The 21,676-nt window shown below is 51.3% G+C and overlaps 1 protein-coding gene and 1 pseudogene across 2 annotated transcripts in view; both read left to right on the top strand.

Moving 5' to 3' along the window:
* Positions 1–6,348: 6,348 nt before the first annotated feature.
* LOC118638112 lies at positions 6,349–6,448 on the top strand (annotated as a pseudogene).
* Positions 6,449–11,216: 4,768 nt separating this feature from the next.
* Positions 11,217–21,676, top strand: part of PBX1 (PBX homeobox 1) — a 206,084-nt gene continuing 195,624 nt past the window's right edge. For both annotated transcript variants that reach the window (XM_036273128.1, XM_036273129.1), the window contains exons 1-2: positions 11,217–11,427; positions 14,596–14,669. In XM_036273128.1, the coding sequence (XP_036129021.1) occupies positions 11,237–11,427; positions 14,596–14,669 (265 nt within the window). In that variant the 5' untranslated portion in view covers positions 11,217–11,236. The remainder of the gene's footprint in view (positions 11,428–14,595; positions 14,670–21,676) is intronic.

The following is a 21,676-nucleotide window of genomic DNA, read 5'->3' as shown; positions in this document are numbered from 1 at the left end:
AATGTTGGCTCTATTACATGCTTTTAGCACATATTCAACTAATACTATTATCTGTCTCTTTTATTCTGCTTACATGTCACATTCTATTGATATTTTAATTAACACCAAACCCCTATTAATGAAATAAAGTCAACTCAGTCACAATGTATACCCCTTCTACGTAATGAAGTGTTTGGTTTGTTGATAATTTATTTTATTGGGATTTCTGCATTGATGTGCGTAAGAGAGACAGCACTACCGTTGTTCTTTCCCACAAGGTCTTCGTAGACTCTCGACAGCAGTGTTATGGTGGCTGTAGAGTGTGCTTCTTCCCACGTCTCCGGAGAGTCCGGATGAGACTAGAGCCCCGTGGTCTCTGCGTGTCGTGGAGAAATACGGCAATGACGGCTTCCGGCGTGGCGCTCCTTCATGGCGAGGTTTCCGCTCCAGGTCACGTCCCCTCAGCGGTTAGAGGATGGGGCGTGTCCTCCGTTTCTCGTGGCCGTTTCAGTAAGTGCAGGTTAGTGGACACGTGTCCCCTCAAATAGTCACTGTGTCTTTCGTTGCCACGGAATCTAGGCCGATGGGCCTGTTATATTCCACCGTCTTCCTCTTCCTCATCGGTCTTGCTGGGAATTTGCCCATTTCACTCAGCTTTGGAAGTGCCGTGACTATCACTTGTGAAGCGGAACGTGTTCAAAATGCCTGCCTGAGACTGAGTTTGCTTATTTCTCCTTGTACTTTGTGAAACATTGTGCCTTATGTATTTTGAGACCGTTTCATTATCTATGCAAACTTGGGACAACTAAGTGTGTATTTGGACAGTATGGAGTTAGGTCCATGTCTCAAATACATATCAGGATAATGAACAGAAAACTGCTCTAAGAAATGATGAGAGCAATGCCCGATACTCTCCTCAGAAAGCCCTGTAGGTGTCCCCCAACCCTGGAAGTCCTCAAGTAAAACGTGGATAACTTTGACCCTGTGATACAAGCATTCTGTACGGCAGAAACACCACAAGTAAAACTAAAAGACAAAGGACAAAGCTGGCAAAAAATATTTGCAAATCGGAACACGAAGGATTAATCTCTCTAAAATATAGAGTCCTCCTATGAATCAATAGCAATCTGAAAGAAATGAACACAGTATTGATAAGCAGTTGGAAGAAAAAGACGTGCAAATGGCTCAAGTCCGTGCTCCAGTACCCCGTCCGTGCGCTAAGGTAAGAATTGTGGTGACACAGAGATGGTTTTCCACCCATCTGCTTGGGACAGCTCATAACGATTGATCTGCCATTGGTTTGGTGACCAGGAGGAAAACAGAGACTTGAATATTCCTGGGGAAATTTTAAATTGACACGGCCTCCTTGGAGGGCAATGGAATGTGGCAACATCTACCTAAATAAGAACTATCTCTGACCAAGGAAGTCCACACTTAGGAATGACCCTGCAAACGCTGGTGCACGCACGCGTGATGATGTGTGTGAAAACCATCCATTCCAACCACTGTTATAAAACATAAAACTAACACAACCCAAAATCTAGCAATAGGTGACTGATTAAACTAGTTACGGTTGATTGCTTCACCCTGACAAAGGAATATTATGTAGCCATAAAAAGTGAGGCAAGGGTGGCCGACCTCAAGGAACCTTAAGGAAACAGTGAGTAAAAGTGGCAAAGCGCAGAGGGCGTGTGCTTCAGCTCCTGTGCGTGAAGAGGTCCGAGGAGACGTGGACCTTTTCAGGATGTTCAAAGGAGCAGATCAGAACGTAGACACGAGAATCTCACACGACGGGTTTCTGCTCAGGGCAGGCGGCAGGAGGGTGGGGAGGAAGATTTTTAACTGCACACTGCTTTCTACCTTGAATTTTAGCCATGTCACCGATTTCCTGTTCGGTACAAAAAGAACAAGTCGGTCTGAGACCGCTGCTCTGGTCGTTCTGACCGCGCTCCGGACGCCGCCCGCTCTCATTCTTCCAGGACGCGAGGTCGGCGGACACAGCAGGACCTCTGAGGAACAGTGTGTCTGCATCTCCCTAACGGTGACGGCTGGATGATTTACGTTCGCATTCGCGACGTTCCACGTCCTCAAGTCCAATTAGTAAAAAACAAACAAACAGAAAAACACGCACCAGAAGTACTGTTGATACGAATACGAATCTTTATATTCTATAATGTTAGCGAAGCCAGGGACTTGAGGTTCTGAACGGGGCTGACAGTAAGAAGTACCTTCTGTATCCTGACCCACTATATCTATATACACACATACACACAAGTTTTGTTTAAAAAAGTTAAATGCTTTCTGGTGAATTGTATAATTTTCTTATTTCAAAAAAAACCGGTGTTTACAATCCACTTATGATTTTACAGCCCACTCGTGCATAAGTTGCATATAGCTCATTACTGGTAAACGGTCCTTAATTGTTTGCAGAAATGCACGTTTATGGAATTGCATTATTATTCACCTGTAGGAAATGCCCTGCCTTATAGTGTATAAGATGGGCTGCATGTACTACCCCTTAGCCAGCCAGCCAGACTTGGAGCCCAGTCTTGAGTCCTGATTCATAGTGTGAGAATGAGCCTCCCCCTAATTCTCTCAGATTTTTCAGGGATTCTAAGAACTCACCTGTGCACTCATTGAACAGGTATTGAAGTGTATTTCAAGGCAGACACTTTGCTGGATACTGAAAATAATGGAGACTGTCACCTAATGCTCTGGCCAGTCCGGGGAGTCCAGTGAACTCATTTCTCCGGGTGGTGCAGGTATCTGAGACATTTCCAAGTTGTGGGCAAAACTCTAATTTTGACATAGAAACCTGGGAGGGTTCAAGGTGTCCCACCCTAGGGGACTTAAAAAATATAGAGTTCTTCAGCAGAAGGGACCTATGGCTACCTCTCCATATCCATTCCCACCCTCATTTTTTCCTTGCTAAGAGAACCCTGGCTTCCTGATCACAGTACACCAGTGCTGGGAGTAGAATCCTAATTTGCTGAGTCAGTGTGACAATTCGGTTTCAGCCTCCCTTGCAGCTAAGGGTGGTCACATGACCAGTTCTGACCAATTGTATTAAGCTGAAGCCTGTTTGGGAGTTTCTGGGAAAGTTCTTGCCTTACTGATGAAAGAAGACAGACAGGATCAGGAACTGATGGTTCTCCTTACTTTGTGCCTTAACACGAGTGCAAGGACTTTCTTGTTGCCAAGACAGTAAGATAAAACGTGCAAGAGCTCGTTGAGCAGAAGTACATAGGGTCTCAGCGTCTAGGGCACCGGTGAGCATCCTTAGAGGCAGCACTGATTTAGTGCCGTCAGCACTCAGACCTGTTTCCACCCACTGGGCACCTCTGACACCCAATGTGCAAAGGTCCCCCCGCCAGCCAACTCCGCAGCACTGGTCGGGCATCCTGCGATTTAAATCGATTCTGACACTGTCTGCCTGGAGTCAGCCTGACCTCCCAAGTCCACGGCTCAGTCCCGCAAGACTGGCCCCCCTTCAGAGCCCCAGGCCTCCTCTACTTCTGACCGACTGCTTGTAAGTCCCGGGTTCCCACACCCCTCCTTAGGGTTTGATCATTGGCCAGAATGGCTCACAGAACTCATGGAGACACGTTACTTAACTATTGCTGGGTTATCACAGAGGGTACAACTCAGGAACCGTCAACGAAAGGGAAGCACAAGCCAAGGCGTTGGGAGAAGGCGCGCTCGGGGCGTCCTGCCCTCACCAGGTGCAGCCACAGGTGTTCACCAACCTGGGAGTTCTCCAAACCCCGCCTTGCAGGCCTCTAAGGAAGACTCCATCGTGTAGGTGGGGTTGATGGAATCATCGGCCTTGGCGATGAACTCCGTCTGCAGCCCCTCCAGCCTCCCCAGAGTTCCACAGGCCTTGATTTAGAGGGGGAAGTAAAAGAAGCAAACAAACTTCTGTTGCTCTGTGGATAAGTAAGCCTCCGCTGCGGCGTGTGAGCTCGCACAGGTGGGTCACCTCTGCACGGGAGGCAGGAGGCGAGATCCAGCCAGAATCGGGAATTAGGGCGCCCTCCCTTTGCTTTGCCCCCTTTGATAAGTCATCTCTTGTTTCAGTTGCCTTATGATTTGGGGAAGTGCCATCAAAACAATTGGTTAGTTCCAACTAATACAGGAAGTCACTATCGATACAAGAAGGATGGTTGCCATTAAGTTAGATATTTGATGTTCACTCCCTAACGTGATGCAATGAAGAGAAACAATGTTCCGTCACTTTATCATCGTGACTCGGTCTATTAAACTATTTCATGCTGCCTTGAAATTTGTTGAAATCCCAAGTGCTAATTCAGGAATGTAAAGTTCATTGATTTCAATTTGCTTTTTATCTACATATAAATACAAGTAAAGGGAAGAGTTCAGACAATCAGTTATAGAATTGATTTTTTTTTTTTTTAAGATAACTGCGTAGAATTTTGAAACTGGAAAGGATCTTAGGGGGTCTTTGTGGTCTGACTTCTTTTGGAAACACGAATCCCTTCCCCACAAGTAACTGTCTGGAAAAACTTCCCTTTGTCTATGAAGACATAGATTCAAATTCATGTTAATTAGAGAAGATAAGAAAACCATCTGCAATGTGAGCTCTCCAGCCTTCTTTCTGGGGTGCGCTGAGCGGTCCCCGGGTGCCGGCCATTCGGGTGGTGCTGCCGCACTCGGGTGCACAGTCCACTGGCAGAGTTATCAAGGTGTGCAGGGGCCCCCAAGAATGAATGCTTCATTTTGCCCGGGAAGTCGGAAAGGGATCTGAGATGGGTTTAGCCGGTGGGAGGAGACAGAAAGGCAGCCCTGCGGGCGCGCCCAGGGGTGAATAGAATTCCGAGTGCCTGGCACCCCCAGAGGCAGAGGGAACAGAGCTGGAGACACGCCCAGGGGAGACGTTGGCCATCCTGGTACGCCACGCAGAGGGGTCTGAACACTATCCAACCCCAAGCTCCTAACCCTCCGGAGCAAAAGCGCGTAGAAGAACCCCGTGTTGCGGAACGCAGCCTCACAGACCTGATGGATAGGAAGTTGATGGCTTGTCCAGGCGAGAGGTCATGTCCTGAGCAGGGACATATCATTATCTTTAGACACCTGGTCTCCTCATCCAGGTGATCAGAGGGTCTGAGTTCAGGAGCATTTGGGAGTCAAGGGGCTGTGGGCCTGAAGGACAGGAAACGTATTTTGGCTAAGGAGACTAGGTAGGTGGGGATGCCCGTCACCAAGGGAGACAATGGATAAGGAGAAAGTTCAAGAGGAGAATGAGGGTGAGTCAGTCAACCCCAGGTTGGCCTTCCGTGTAACATCTTGGAGGCTTCCAGGTGGCGGACATCTGTACACTCCGGGACTCCCTGTCTCCGGAGCTGCCTGTTCCCATCTGCGCAACGATGGCCAGACTTCCTGCTTTTGCGTGATTCCCAGACCTTGCCACCCCGATGTCCAACCAAGGCTGACCATCAGGGCAATGCAACCGACTCTTGATGAAGTCTCTTTCTTCAGGACAAAAAAACCCCAAAAAATGGCTTTTTTATTTCTCCTCTACATCACTTGCTGTTAGCATCAATGCATACTTTTGGGGTCAACCTCAGTAGTTATATTGGCTAAGATAGCGTTCCTGTAGCCATAATATTGTATCAGTACTAATGTATCAGTTATATTGTTTAGTTATATATAGTAATATTGTATCAGGAATAAGGTATTAATTACATTGTATAAGATAGGCTATAGGTATTAGTATGCCGATCACAATGACTTCAGCAAATACGGAATTATTTTATCTCACAGAACAAGAAATCCAGAGGCAGGCGATCAAGAACCGGTGTGGTTTCCAAGGGAATGGCTAAGGGTCTGGCCCACTCCTGGTTTTCTCTTGTACCATTCCCAGCGACAACTTTCCTTCTCGTGGTCCAAAAACAGTTACTTTACCTCCGGATACTGTGTCTCTGTCCCAGGCAATAAGTAAGACATGAAAGGGCAAAGGGCACAAGTATGCCAAGTGTGTCCATTTTTAGCACTAAAAATTAGTTTCCCAGGAGTTCAACCCGAGACATTTATTCTTATGTTGCAGTGCCCAGAATTACGACGCAGGCCATGCCCACCTGCACGGAGGGTGGGGAATTACGGTATCCAGCTGGGTACGTTGCTGTCAAAAGAAACCATGATTTGCAAGGAAGGAGGAAAACATTTGAGGCCTCCGACCAGCTGAGTGTGCCCGTCACTCTCCTTCTCAGTGTGAAGGTAGAAGGTTGTCCACAGGGCACGGGCGCTGCGGATCTTTGGGCTGCAGACAGAGGAGAGGCTGCCGGACCTAAGGGAGGAGCTCCCCGGAGAACGGGAGTCTACCCTGTCTCCTCCAGTAGCAGGTGACTTTCTGTGCTCACTTCGGCAGCACATATACTAAAATTGGAACGATACAGAGAAGATTAGCATGGCCCCTGCGCAGGTGACTTTCTAACATGCTTTCCCCCTCCCTCGAAGGCTCCCTTTCACAGGGAAAAGGGGCTCCGGGTTCCAAGAAGGCGCTGACCCAGAACGGCTAGACCTTGTCTTGGGCCCGCAGCACTACCATGTCAAGCCCTGCACTGGCCTGGGTGTGCCAGGGCCGAACCCCAGCCCTTCCTTCCCCTTTGCTCTCAAGGGCTGGGGCCTGCAGCTCCTCAGCCTGATGTTGATATGGGGTTGACTGTCCTTCAATAGCCCGTCCTAATGGCTGTGGACACCTGGCAGCTCGCTCTAGAGGAAACAGAGGTGTATGTCTCCTTGGAAATGTCATCGCAAGGGCCAGCTGGACTCGGCACGCCCTGGCAGGGTGACGTTGAGCCATGTGCTTTACTCGATAATCCATGGCTGGTAGGTGTTTCCTTCTTGGGTCTTGAAATCCCTCGAGATACGGATAAACGCAACGGACGCTGCTCTAAGGCTGATGCAAAGTCGTATGTACGGCTGGAGCGTGGACATAATTTCCAAGGGCTCACAGAAGCCTGGAGCTCACCGATGGAGCGGGGTAAGAGCCCTGCCCTGGCCCAGGACCTCAGGGCCCATCCGGGTGGTCCCCGCATTGCCGAGGGGCTGCCCATGAGGCCACACACAGGGCGGTGCTGGGAGGGGACAGAAGGGGCTGAAAAGGAAGAGTCAGCGCACTGGGTGGAGAATGTGGGGACGTTGAGGTAAAGCAAGAAGAAGGGGTCAGAGAAGAGCTGAAAGAGAGGTGAATCCTCGGACGGGGCCCAGATGCCACCACTGCCTCAGGTGGTCTTCATCTCCAAACCCTGGTCCTAACCTGCAGACAGAGAACTTCTCTCCCCACAAAAGGAGGAGCGTTCTAGAAGCCTGGAAGCCAATTCCAACATGATCATAAACACCCACAGCGGAAGGCGTGCCCAGCGGTTACCAGGCAGTGAACTGATCTCTGCACCGGGCCAGGGGACGCACCCGGCGACCTTGCGCTTTCGGGGGACACACACTCGCCCAGCTCTTCGGCCCTTTGTGAAGACGAGAATGTGTGCTCGTGAGCTCCTCGCGAAGCCGGGAAGAGAATCCTCAGTAAACTGCAGACTAACGTACAGGTGAACACGGCGCGACGACTGGTAGGCGTCGGACGGAGGTCAGACCCAGAGCCACTTGGATGGTCGGTCACATTTTTATACACTGCAGAATGTATAAAACATGATCCTTAAAACATGATCCGGTGACTTCCGTCATGGTCCTGAAGGAGTGTGGGCGATACCAGCACCGCTCACTCTTTCCACAGGTACGTGTCAGGTATCTGTTAGCACGGGTGCTCTCCAGACCGGAGGTACAAAGGAGCGGGCCCCCCACCATCACAACCACGTGGAAGTTTCTCCTCGGAGTTGCCTCTAGAACCCCTAAACGTAAGTGGAAGAAGAGTCTAATTTTAATTCGCTTTCACCTGCGTTAGCGTCTCCTCTCAACTTCCTCGGTTCTCTGCAGCGTATTAAAAATAAGAGTTTTTAACCCTGGCCGGGGTGCACAGTGGTTAGAGCATCGGCCCTTGGACGAAAGGGTCACGAGTTCGATTCCCAGTCAAGGACATGTACCTGGGTTGCAGGTGTGATCCCAGGCCCCAGTTGGGGTGATGCGGGAGGCAACCAATTGATGTGTCTCTCTCACATTGATGTTTCTCTCTCTCCCCCAACCCCGTCCTTCCCTTGCACGCTCTCTAAATATCAGTGGAAAAAATATTCTCGAGTGAGGATTAATCAAAAAAAGAAAGAAAAAGGAGGAAAAAGTAAACACCGACTTTGCTGTTCCTTGTCCTCGCGATCAGACAGTTGTGTCCCCTGTGCCTGGGGGACCTCCTGTCCTCACCCCACTCAGGTCTGCGCCTCGTCACTCTAACTGGGCCACGCCCTTCCATCCCCACAGGGTGCTGAAGGCACAGCATCCTCTCTGCAGCAGGTGTGAGATACGGAAACATGCTTTGGTAACACTGTAGGGTGAGCATTAAAGGCACAGGTATTGAGGCAGACAGTTTTTTATTAATTCATAAAGCACAGCGAAAATAACACATAATCATTGTGAAGCACCTGACACATCCCAACTTTCCTGAGTGGTATCGTTGTGTACGTTTCTTACTTCCCTGCTACAATGTTGCCAGATGACAAAGACCTTCTGGTGTGGGTGGTACCCTCTCCAACACTTTGCCTGGAGAACTTGGTTAGAGTTTCCCTTGGTTCCTTGCTCACAAATGGATTTCTTACTGGGTCTGCATTAACTTGTTTTCATGCTTTGGGATGTGAGAACTTCATCGCTATGTGAAATAAGCTAATTCACACCCACCGTGACTGAGGTGTGACTGAGGATATAGTTTTGTACTCAACTTTTTATTAGTGTTGATTAAAAAAAACACAGTTGACAAGTCAGGGTATGAATGTGAATAAAACAGTTGCTATGAAGTGCTATGACATCATAGTTGTAATTAATACCCCTGTCGCCTACCCTCACGCCAATAGGCTCCAAGTCGTTTGTTAAGAACTGTTTCAAAATCCTTTCATACTCCCTTTACCTCGCCCAACCTGTTTTTCATGATGATTGGAAGGGGGTTGGACTAATGAAAAGAATAACATTTTATTTGAAGATTTCAAAGCACCCGGTGTGTCTGCCTTCCATTTTGTGGATCGGGCTCCTCACACTCGCTGGTTCCCCCCTTCGGTTTGGTTGTCCTGCTCCCCAGGAAGAGCGCCGGCTACACGGCAGATACATTGTATCCCAGAATATTCTGTGGTTCCTCAACAGTTCATCTTGTGGCTATTGTCACCGGGCAGCCAGTCAGATTTCCCCTGTCACCTCGTCTGATGGAAAGATGGGGGGCATATTCGTGGTCTACCTGGTGCTGGACTTTAGCTATGGATTTATTCTTTTTTTTTTTTCTGATCCTATTTAATTTCTTTTTCATTCCTACCCATGTTCAATCTGAGACATGTTGTTTGCATAGGTATCATTTTAAATACCATTTCACACGAGGTGGGCATTACGTAAATAACTCATTTTTACACTATTCCCATGTTTCCCTGAGATCAAGGCAGGCTGTGCAGCTGAAACCGGGCTATCCGAGACAGCCGCACTCGGGTTTGAACTCCAGCTTCGACCCGTTGGGCCACTTCTCCAACCCGAGTCCCCGCTCCCTAAAATGGAAATAATAATCCATAACTCACAGAGACGCCCTGCGGATTAAATAAAATAACTTGTGTAAATTACTTGGTGCATAGTAGGCATTCAATAAATGTCAGTTCCCTTCTTATCCCAGTTAGTAATGCTTATTAGACTATATTAAAAACGAGAGCCAGACTGTGATAATGCATTTCTTTATTACGTATTTAAGCCAAATAACTAATTTCCCCCAGGGGAAGGGAGAGATATGTTGAATTAGTTTCATTTTGTGAACTTATTTATTAGTCTTTTTTTCCTTCTTCTTCAGCATTCTTTAGTTTCATACTCCATAATTTAGTTTTTATGCAACAAAAGTGTCACGGTTTCCTATTCCTTAACTCTAGGGCGATTAAAAAAGTCTATTATTACACTTGCTGCTGATTAGGGGTCATTATTAATGATACTAACAGTTCGACTGTGTTTCCTTAGGAGCCGGCGCTGCAAACTTTCGCTCTCAACAGCTCCCCGAGGTTGGAGGATGTAAGAGAATCGAGTTTTACATGCAACGTTGCAGCCAAGGGAGCCCAGGGGCGAGGGGCCGCACACCGTCTGGGCTCTACCGTGTTAATTTTACACGCTGGGATTTAAGTGGAGCCCCGTTTTCCAAGGACAGGACCTCGGAGAGGCAGGCGCAGGGGAGCGGACCAGGAGCTGGGCCGGGGCACCACGGCACCTTTAAGGGCCGGGGACTGGGTCTCGGCTCGGCCTCCTTCCCGGCCCACCTCTGAACCCTGATTGACAGGGCGCCGCGGAGGAGGAGCCCAAGGAGGCCCCGGAGGAGGCGCAGGCAGGAAAGCAGGGGAGGAGGGGCCGTCTTCCCTCCGGTGGCCAATCACAGAGGGGGGCGTGGCCCGCCTTCTCTCGGAGGGCCAATCAGCACCGGGGGCGGGGCGCGCGGCGTCTCCTCCTCCCCGCGGCCCCCGCCTCCCCCCGCGGCCTCCCCTCCCCTCCCCCTCCGCCCCCTCCCCCCTCGCAGGCTGTGGTTTTCTGTGTGTGTTTCTGGAGTCCGGAGCCCGAGCTAAACAAAAGCAGGAGCTGGCGGGGCTGCCGGAGTTTGCGGAGCCGGAGGAGGAGCGAGCCGGCGCGGTGCCCGCCGCGGCGGGGGGCTGGGGCGCTGCGGGCCCACCCCTCGGCGCTCGCTCGGCCGGCGCGGGTGGGGGCCGCGGGCGGGGGAAAGTTTGCCTCGCGAGCCCCGGCGCGGCGCCGCTTTCTCCGGATCCGAGGCTGTTCGCACGGGGATCGAGCCGCCGAGCCGCGCGCCGGAGCCCGGTCCTGCCTCGCGGGGAGCCGGGCGCACCCCCAGCCCGCGCCGCTCCCTCCGTCCGGCGGGAAGGTGGTCTGTGCTCCCCGCTTTGGGGGAGTCGACACCCTCCCCGCAGCCCTCCCCCCGCGCCCCGCAACCCCCCCGCGCCCCCGCCCCCTCGCCGCCCCCTCCCCCGCCGCCCTGCGAGGAGCGGCAGAGGGGTTCCTGCGGGCTCTCCCTGCCCTGCTCGCCCCGCGCGGGAGCCGGAGCCGCCGGCCGCATCGGAGCCCGGGGCTGCCCGGGGCCGCGCGCAGGAGCCGGGGCCGCGCCGGGCTGCGCTGCTCCGCGATGGACGAGCAGCCCAGGCTGATGCACGCCCACGCGGGGGTCGGCATGGCCGGGCACCCCGGCCTGTCCCAGCACTTGCCGGACGGGGCCGCGGGCCCCGAGGGGGAGGGCGGCAGGAAGCAGGACATCGGAGACATCCTGCAGCAGATCATGACCATCACGGACCAGAGTTTGGACGAGGCGCAGGCCAGGTGAGAGGCCGCCTTTTCTCCCCCTTTCCTGCGTGTTTCTGTTTTTCTCCCTCTCGCCGGGGGAGACAATGGGGCGCGGAGCCGCACGGCGCTTTCTTTCGAAATGTTTCTTTCCCCGTTGGGGCGAGCAACTCCATGGCGGAGGACGGCGGGGAAGGAGCCGCGGCGGCGGGGTCCCCCGCCGCCGGGGGCCTGTGCCGAGGGTGCGTGTGCGTGTGAGTGTGAGCACAGGCAGGCACCCACGTCCGCACGCCCGCGGGCACGCGGGGAGGCTGCCCACGGCCCCGGAGGCGGCCCGGCACTTTTTACTGCTTCACAAAAGTATCTCCGAGCGAGAAGAATTGTCCGGTTTTCGGCACGAGGAACCCCGTGACATGACGAAATAACATGTCCCAGGAATACTTGATCTGCAGCTGTAGTTGACTTCTTACCTAAATCAGGGACTTTGGATTTTTTTTTTTTGTATTCCCCCCTGGATGCACTCCTTCAAAATTATCATTTTTATTCTCCTTTCTCCCCCCTTAAAAAAAAAAAAAGGGTAATTCTTTGTCACTAGTTGTCAACTCTCCAGGAAATACTTTGTATTCATTTAATTCTTAAAAAAAAAAAGGCTTTTGGAAAGATAGAAGTAATTTTGCTTCCAGACCTATTTGTTGGTGTTAAGAGCCTGGGGTATGTAGTTCAACTTTCTCTCTCGATTTGAGTCGGTTTACAGACCTACCATGGCACAGACTGTTTAGGTCCTTTAAAAGGGGTGGGGGACAAAACCCAAGTGTGCTGTTGTCCTCTTGCCTCTTTGAGGACCACTTAGATGAAGGCACATGTGAATTTTATATATTCCAGTGCTAGAGGGCTTGACGATCTTTATTAATAAAACATAATAAATAAGCCGTGGAGCTTCTCAACTTAATCCACTGCCAGGGATATAGTTCTTCACTCCACGATTTACAGTAAATTCCTCTTCAGAATAAAACACAGACTCTGTGGCAACCCACTAACAGCTTGCCCAAGGCCCATTTCGAAAGGAAGAATTTAAAAAATCTAACAACCACATATGTGTTTATAGTTACTCCGCTTTGTTGAATCTCAGTAGTTTAAATAAACACACACACACCAACAACATATAGATACACTTTCTATACCTCGGATGACTCAGTCATACGGAAAAGACATCATGACATGTATTTTTGTCTGAGGGAGAGAGGGATTCGAGCTGAGAAGTGGGGAGAGCAGTTAGAAACCAGGCTGTGATGGGCCCCCTCCTAGCTGCTCCCACATGCAACACGTAAACTCCGGAGTGCTGAGGTTTACAGGGGGCTGAAACTTGGAGATGTTCAAAGGCCGGAACTGTTCTACATTTTTTTTTAAATAGGGGAAAGTTTTCCAAAATTAATCAGGTGTTGTTTTAGAATTTTATTTTCTGAAGGAAAACTAATAGGTGCGAAAAGTGGGAGGTTTCCCACGGGCACGCTCTTGTTGAACTAGAACAGAGCTCTCTATTGCATTGTTCCCGGAAAATAAACTCAGACAGACCACTCAGCTGCTTTAATTAACAAGTTTGTGAAGTGGAAGGGCCAGGGAGACGGCCGGTCACCACTTTCTGAGGTTTAGTCCCACTCCGTTTTGTAAAACTGAGGACAGCCATGGCTTGGCCGGTTCCCTCTTTTAATGGCCTAGATGCCGAGAGATCAGACAGAATTTGGGGTCAGGGAAATCTGTTCTCTCTCCAACCCCACTGATGTGCTGTGGAAAATATTTCTGTGAAGCCGTGTGGGCTTTCTTTTGTTTTTTCTTTCTTTGCATTTGGGCCTGGATATCTATGAATACAATTAATGAAAACTATTTTTAAAAGCCTCCCTAAGAGATCTTTGATACAGTAACGTCTTTTCCACCCTTTTTTCACCCCTGAGGACTATATCACCATTAGGCTTTCTCTCTGGTTTAACAATGTAACTCTACTCGGCAGATACTGGATCTGGTTTTCCTTTCTGTAGTTGCACCTTCGTAAGATACATTTGTTATCTACAAAGTAAACCATTAGTATTTTAGATACAATGTATGTGTTTGTTTTGATACTCTCGGGCCTATTTCTCCTCTGCTGTGGAGTAATAGACATGCTTCTGGTTTCTGTTCTTAAGGACTGGTGTGTGTGTGTGTTTCTTTCTTTCTTTTTCTTTTTTAAACTTTCAAAGGGATTAAAAAAGAATTGCATGCATTTTGAGTGCCAGGGGCTTCCATTTATCTTTACACATTAATTTTTGCTAGTACACAGAATTCCCTTAACTAATAGCTGATACAATCAGTATTTTGTTTCCAAAACAATATCCTTCTGTTAAGTGCTTTATAGTAAAATGAAGGGAAAGGTATTGTTTTGTTCCTCAAGTGCATTCTGAATGCAGACACGCACAAGAACCAGGTAAATCACTAATCTAAGAGGCAGAATTGTATTTATTTTTCCCCCAATGGGTGCAAGGTCCTAATTGTAAATAATTGAATTTCAACACCTGCAAATAAGCGCTGTGTGCACAAGAGGCATAATGTGAACACAGAGAAATGAATTTACTCCCCATATGGGTCTGTTTGCCCCCTGGCAATGCATTTCCATACTCTTTAACTCGGGGACTGAAATTTTATAAATTGACAGTTCTGCTCAGAAGACCTTTCAAGCATCTTGTGTCTATGAGAATATGGGGGAATCTGTGGAATGAATTCGAGCGCATGGATGAATTAAATTTGAAAACACACACACAGACCGAGAGGCAGACAGTCCCAGCCTGTGGTGGCGACATAGATTTTTTAAAACTGTTAACCCCATGCGCTGGGCTTTTTGTATTCATTGCCCTGGATAGCATTGTTGGTTTAAGAATTCCACTTTGATTAAACTACTTACACACACACACACACACACACACACACACACACCACTCTGCCTAAATGGGCATAATTTAGGTTAGTTCTGTTCTTTAGTTAAATCCCTGCTCTCCCTGCTAATTAACATTATTTATTTTTCTGTGGTGGGGCTCTATACATTAAGTCATAAACCATTGGAGCATGCCACAGAGTTATGCTTGGATATAATTTAGGCTAAATGCTCAGTCCCCCACCCCCTTCGTTGTCAGCAGTTTGATCCTGAAAGTGCACCTGAGCTGTGCTGTTTTGTGTTTGCAGAAAACATGCCTTGAACTGCCACCGCATGAAGCCGGCCCTGTTCAACGTGCTGTGTGAGATCAAGGAGAAAACAGGTAGGACCGAGATGTGGACCTTGGAGCATTTTCTTTGGCCGCCGGACCCCCTCGCGGCCACCAGGAACCCATTATGTAAATGCTAAGTGCTCTCAGGGCCGCCGTGCTCCCAGAGGGCATCCTGCTTGCTGCGAAGGGAGCTCCCAGTTTCCTGGGCAGCTGTGCTGAGCCCTGTTGGTTTCTTCTCCTAAACTCCTCTCCGGCCTCTGAACCGGGGCCGCCGCCGCCGCCGCCGCCGCGGTCCTGAAGGAAGTTTATAGAAACGTGTCTTTCGGGGGAAAAATATGAAAGTAAAAGTCCATTTCCTGGAGGAATATATTTTGGCCCATATTTAAAACACTCTCCTCGGGGGAGTTGTTTCCAGCTCCCTTCCTTTCCTCTGGAGGGTCCCACCCGCGCTTTCAGGCCCCGCGTGGGCGCCCCTCGACGCCAGGTCATCCTGCGTGAGCGCCCTGCGGTCCCAGAGCCGGGATGGCTGGGCTTGGAGAATATAGAGCCCCAGATCATGCTCCCTGTGTGTCTCCACTGGACCTCAGAGCATGGACACTCAGAACGCCTCCCAGGAGGACGTTTACATTTTAAAGCCACAATTAAAAAATTGCCATCATCCATCGGAGGTGTTCTTAAGGGGCAGCTGCTCTGGAAGGGACATTCCAAAACATCCTCTCATTTGTTTATTTTCATCCTTAATTCCCGAAAGTGGGTGGTTCTGCCGAGGGTGGTTGCGGAAGGTGAGCGGCTGCCGGCCTCGGGCTCGGCGGCTGGCTGACGGGCGGCGAGAAGTACCTGACAGCCTCGTTATTTATTTATTTTTTACAACAAGGAATGTAACAGTCAATAATTCATATCTAAACCATATAAGCAAGGGCATGACATGGATGAAAGTGACAATAAATATGATTGCATGCCCGGTTGATATACATTGATAGTTACACATAAAAAGGGGGGAGGGGCAGGGCACAGGGTGGCTTTTCTGGTTGAGAGCTCTCTGTGTTTCTCTTTTAAAAAATAAATAGTTTCAAGATGTGACCGTTTGATGGACTGTGCGAGTACTTGGGGCTTGAATTGTATGAAGAATTAGCGGCTCCTCTGTTGGGTGGTGTTCGCGCAGCACAGTGTGTTGGCGAAAGCGCCGAGCGGTGTTGCTCGGGCCGCCGGCCGCCGGCCTGACCTCACTGCAAAGCTGTTAATTGCCTCTTTTAGCTGTGAGACACCTTTTAAGAGATTTATGGGCTGTGCATGCGGATATCAAAGAGCTGCTCCAGTTTGTCATACTTTTTAGTTTTTCTTTCTCTGTCAGCCTAGAGCAGGAGACCTAAGTGCATATGTACATTTTTCTTGTCTTTTTATTCTTCTTCTCATCTTCCTTCTCTGTCTGTCTTGGTGTTTGTTTACTGTGAATATTTGATTTGGTGACGTTGGTTTCTAATCCAGAAGGCGTCCTGCTGATCTTGATTCATAAAATGTAGAATCAAGATATGAAGACAGATTCAGTAATCCAGGCTAAAGAGCCTATTTTTGAGAACACGTTATCAGATTTTTATTGAAAGGAAGCCCATCAGGGCACTTAACTGTGTTCTTGCCAAAGTGTTTAATTCCAGTCTCCTAATTAAAACCTACTGAGGTGGGGGTCGCGGGGGGTGGGTCTGGACAGAGTGCGGTTCTGGTGTGGGCCGGAGGGCTCGTCCCTGTCACGTTGCTGACCCGTGCGGGGACGGAGCAGCCGCATCGGTCAGAGAAGGCTCCAAAGCTGCACTTGATTGTTGGGACATGTATTTTGGTTTTTTAATTTTCTGTCATTTACTGACATTCATATTTGGAGATTTTTAAAAATCTAAATCCAGGGTTCGTGTGTTGCCTCCAGAATAATATATTTTAAAAAGTACGTTGTCAAGTGCTATAGGTTGAAAACGAGAAGGGTCACTACCCCTGCATTAAGGGGGAAATGCGTGCGCGCGCACACACACGTGAACATGCACACGCGTGTACACACATGCACAGACGTGAACATGCATACATGTGTGTACACACACACAGAGTTTTGGAATGAGAAGGTATCTGTGGGTGAAAGTTCAAGAAAAGAAAAAAAGGCCTATTTTCCTCCGTCTCCGGCACGTGTACTGGGGCGAGTGGGGGAGGGAGAAGCTGTCTGGAAAGCTGGGTTCCATGTCCGGGGGGGTCAGTGTGCTGAGTTGATCTCAGGCATGTTACCCCTCGCCCTGACCCCTGGTCTCCCTGCCTGCCTGTCCCCACACGCCCCGGGTCCCCGGCACAGTGTCAAGTTGCAGGAGTCTTTCTCTGGGTCCAGAGCTGGCGCGAAGGCCCCTGCGCCCCCCCTGCACCTGAGGACGGGGCTCTGCACCTCCCGGCGCTGGGTCCAGGGTGGGCTTCGTCTGTATGCTCCCTCGAGGGTCACGAGGTCCGTGATCTGGCTCACCTGGGCAGGTGGAGCCTGGGCATTGCATTCCTTAGCTGCTTTTGCTTTTGTTAATGATTTTAGTTGGAAAACTCGGAATAAAGTAGCAACACTAGTAAAGTGGTCTTTCCAGCCTCCGGAAGTGTGAGGAAGGCTGGCCCTCAGCGGCCGCAGCAGGCAGGGCGGCTGCGTTCCGGCTGGCGGGTGCATCCTGAAGTCAGAGACAACTGTGCGGGTATTAAAAAAATATATACCAAAAAAACAAACAAACAAAAAAAACAAAACAAAACAACCCGTGTGTTTTTTGCTTCAGAGTGTAAGTTTTTATTTTGATACCTTTTGCTTTTTAAATAAACGCTAAGAAGAAAGAATGCCTTCAAAGTGCTGGGCTGGCGGATCTCAGACCACAGCAGGAAGGACCCAGCTCGATCCCCAGCAATGTGGCTTTTCAGAAGTGGCTTTTGTTCGGCTCCTGGGACGGGGTTCTGGAGGGTGTGGGACCGTGTGCCACCGCACGGCTTTGTGCCTGGGGCCTCTCCTTGCCTGGCGCCTCGACAGCAGGCTGGTTTCACCTGTGCGCACGGTGCTGGGGTCCAGGTGGCGGAAGAGGAGAAAGTCAAAAGCGTCGCATCTCGTCAAAAGACCCTGATTATTTTTTTGAACACTTCTGGATTTTTCTTTTTTTCACTTGTGTGAAAAATCACACCGGTTTGGGTGTTAGGACGACAAGGAGAACCGCGTGCCGTTGACTGGGGACGGGAGCGGCGGCGGGAGGAGCCGGGAGCCGTTTCCGTCGGAGAGCATGGTGTCTACAGGGCGCTCCGCTCGGCGCCCGGTGGACTGGAGTCACGGAAGGAGATCAGAATGTTGTTTGCTTCCTTCGCCCCCTTTTGTTCTCGGTTCTTTTTCTCCGTGTGCGTTCGCACCCCGTCAGAGGAGTGTGAGTCTGCTCCCGCGCTCCCGACACCTCCCCTTCCAGCCTCGTGGCCGCTCGGCAGCTGCTCACGGGCGTCCAGCCCTCCGCACGGCCCGGGGGTCACTTGCGTGTGCTCGCGTGTGCGTGCTGTGCAGGTCGGGCGGGGGGAGGAGGCTGTGGTCGGAGGCTGTGAGCCCAGATCAGGGAGAAACTTGAGCCGGTCAGAGGCCTCGTGGGGCCGAAGTGGCCTGAGCGACTTTGGCGGAAGTTGGTCGGGAGCAGGTTCCAGTGTGTGTGCGCGTGTCCCCGGGGCCTGGGACTCGCATTCTGCTTCCCTGGACGCGATGTTGGGGGACCAGCCGTGTCAGGCAGGGGGGCGAGATCAGACCATACACCATTAACTGTAACCTGGACACAACCACGAGCTATGAGAAGCCTCCCTTCCCTCCGGTCACTTTCGTACTGTTGGTTCGGGCAGATGCTGGCGTCCGGGAGGCGGAGAGAGGGTGCCCGGAGCGCTCGGCCAGGCCCACCAGGACGGGACGGGGTTGTGTCTGTGCGGACTGAAGGAGATGGAGGACACTGGAGGATTGGGGGAGGGGGGCTTGTGACCTGGGAAGCATGGGGGTTGGGCTGGGAGGAGTGGGGGGCTCCCTGCAGGGGGCTGCTGGGGGAAGGGGGGGCCCTGCCGAGAGGGGCGCCCAGGGGGCACTGTGCTGTGTGCCTGTGCACACTGTTACCCCAGCCTCTGCTCACACACTCGAACTTCTGTTTGTTGTTGGCAAATGACAAAAAAGCAAAGGAACAAGCAAAGGAACTCAAACTTAGGTGTCGGACGTATTTAAGTGGAAGGCACTTTCATTTTAGTGGAAAGCACAACCCTGGCTGCTTCTGAGCTACAGGTGACCACGTAGGCTCTGGGGGGACTGCTGTAGCCGGGGGGGGGGGGGCTAGGTCCCCTCCTACAGGGGTGCTGGTAGCTTTCAACGCAGGGAAATGAATCTAAATATAGCTTTGTCCCTTTTCCTTTTTATAACATTGTTTTGCCCACAACGCCCCTGATAGAGACTGTGTCCCCGGTGAGCTCCCAGAGACAGTTGTAACTCATTTCCGTGGGACCCTGCAGCACCCCAAATGCAGTGAGCCAGGGCTCCGGGGGTGACGTCGTTCTGGCCCACCAGGATGTGAGGTGTCGGGCAGGCACAGACTGATAAATAAGTGGCAGATTAACGAGTTGTTTGAAAGTGCTCTGCAGTCTGTGCTGAGTAAATAAAAGATGCTGTCGGTTCCGGAATAGATTATCTCGGGACTCCGACCTGAGTCCACTGGGGTGGCTCTGAATCCAGGGCACACCTGTGGGCCCAGCACGGAGTCCCGGTGGCCTGTGGGTGTGGGGGGAGACCCCCTGGAACCTCCACCCTGGCTGCTGCCTGGGTGTCCCTTCTCAGAACTCGACAGAGTGACAGCCAGAAAAACAAGCCCAGCTATAGACTGTCATAAGCTTATGAGACCTGTCTCCGTTTATGGCCGAATAAGGTCGTGCGTGACGTCCCAGGGGAGCCCGGAGAACCCCACGTCAGTCTCTCAGTTACCCGTGGAGCTCAAGATGGCAGCGGGTGGAAAACCCACCCTTCTTGGCGTGGGTCACAGTTTCAACTCCCGTATCCCACTGACATTTTTGTCCTTAAGGGGGACTCCCGTGGGCACCTCACACCTGTACTGGTTTTAGACCCGCCGCTGAAGTCACGAGATGACAGGCCAGCTGCCTAAAGAATCTCAGGAGACCCTACACTTGTGTTGGTGAGGACTTTGCCTCCGAAGCCAGACGGCCTGGGCTTGGGGTGCTGATCTGCTTCTTCAGCTGTGTGACTTTATTCAAGTTCCTAGACCTCCCTGTGCCTCGTGCCGCGCCTCCGCGGTGGGGGCGACAGTGGTGTTTGCCGGGGAGGGCTGCTCGGGCTCAGTGAGGTAATCCATGTAAACCACAGCGCTCGGCACGGAGTAAACAGTCGATAACTGTTCGCTTTATTCTTTCTGGCCCCGTTTCCTCGTATGAAAAGAAGAGAGGCCTCTCCAGATGGTCCCCGAAGACCAAGCCAACTCCAAGGCTCTGTGAGTCGATGCTGAAAAGAGACCCAAACTGCTGAATTTAAGATTTGCTTTCTTTTGTTTCTCTTCCATTCTCTTCGAGCGAGGAGGAGCCGGGCTGGGGCTCGGTTCGAGGAAGGGAGGGAGACATGGGCAAGGGCGAAGACAAAGGTTTTCTATGCCCCGCAAACTGGACAGCCACCCCGGGCAAAGCCCTGGAATTGTGTACGTTAGCGATGGTGTTTTCTTAGCATCGGCAACTGGAGATATTACGTAATCACAGTGAAAAATATTTTTCCTCTGAAAACACGGGCCCATCCATGCAACTCACCAAGTTTCAAAGCCGGAAGCGCGAGGTTAGGGCGACCTGACCTCTTCCTGTCTTCTTAACACGTCCCTTACTTCGGGAAAATGCTGTCACCCTCGTCAGGACAGCCGTGCGGCAGGGCGGGGTTACTGTTTGCTCATGGCCTTCCTGCGATGTGCTTTGTAGACCGTGGAACTCGCCCCATGAAGCATAGTTTGCTGCTTTTAGTATATTCACATGGTTATTCAGCCAGCACCACGTTCTCGATGCAGAACACCCTCCCCCCCAAACCGGTACCCATTGCTGGTCAGTGCGTGCCTCTCCCTTTGCCTCGCCCTCGGGGACCACTACTCTGCGGGTCTCCCGTTCCGGACGTGTTCGCGTAAGTGAAATCAGACGTGTTGTTACCGGCTTTCACGCGCATGCCGACTCCAAGGCTCCTCGGGCTGCAGCCTGTATCCGCACGCCCTCCCTTTTCATGGCTGAGTCGTACTCCACGGTGTGGCCGGACCACACTTTGTGTATCTGTGAATCAGTTGACGGGCGTTTCGTCTGTCGGCATGGCTGCGGGCGCCTGCCCACTCTTTATTTTTAATTTTTGCGTGGACGTGCTTTTCTTGCTCCGGGTCTGTGCAGGGGGGTTGCTGGCCACGCTAACTCTCTGAGAGTTAACAGGGAGAACCTGCCAGGCCGTGTTCCAGAGTGGGTGACGTGGGTGTGTAAGTGACACTCGGCTCTGTCTTCCATCGGTGACCTCTTCTCCGTGTTCGGGGCTCCGCTGGCTCTTTGTCTTCCTCGAGCAGCACCTGCTCTACGAGGACAAGGATTCTGGTGACTTTATGTGATGTGACGTGTACACGCTCAGGACTGCCTGACGCTGCGCGGTTTGCACTCGGGAGAGGACGAGGCGAAGGCACGAGTCCCTTCCGTGGGATCGCAGGTGTGGGTGCCTCAGAGGAGGATGTCTGCCCCCAAGACTGGCAGGGGCTTGGGGAGCCAGCGTGGGTTCCCGTCCTAGCGTGTGTCACTGAGTGAGTCCCTGGATGTAACAGTCTCCGTTTCCTCCTCTGGACGGGAAAGACAGCAACACTGGGTTCTGAAGTTGTGAGACAAGACGGGAACACAGGGCACGTGGCTCGCCGGGTTGGGGCAGTAAATGGCCACGAGGATTATTTTTCTGAAGCTACAGAGGGGCAGAGTGTTGGCTTCTCCGCACCTCAGTGTGGCTCCGTCTGCTGAGGTGGGGTTTTCTCCAGCTCTGCCCGGGCCCCAGAGGCCAC

Source organism: Molossus molossus, unplaced genomic scaffold, assembly GCF_014108415.1.
Source record: "Molossus molossus isolate mMolMol1 unplaced genomic scaffold, mMolMol1.p scaffold_m16_p_20, whole genome shotgun sequence".
NCBI lineage: Eukaryota > Metazoa > Chordata > Mammalia > Chiroptera > Molossidae > Molossus > Molossus molossus.
Note: the sequence above shows the minus strand (reverse complement) of the source record. Positions and strands in the feature narration are given on the sequence as shown.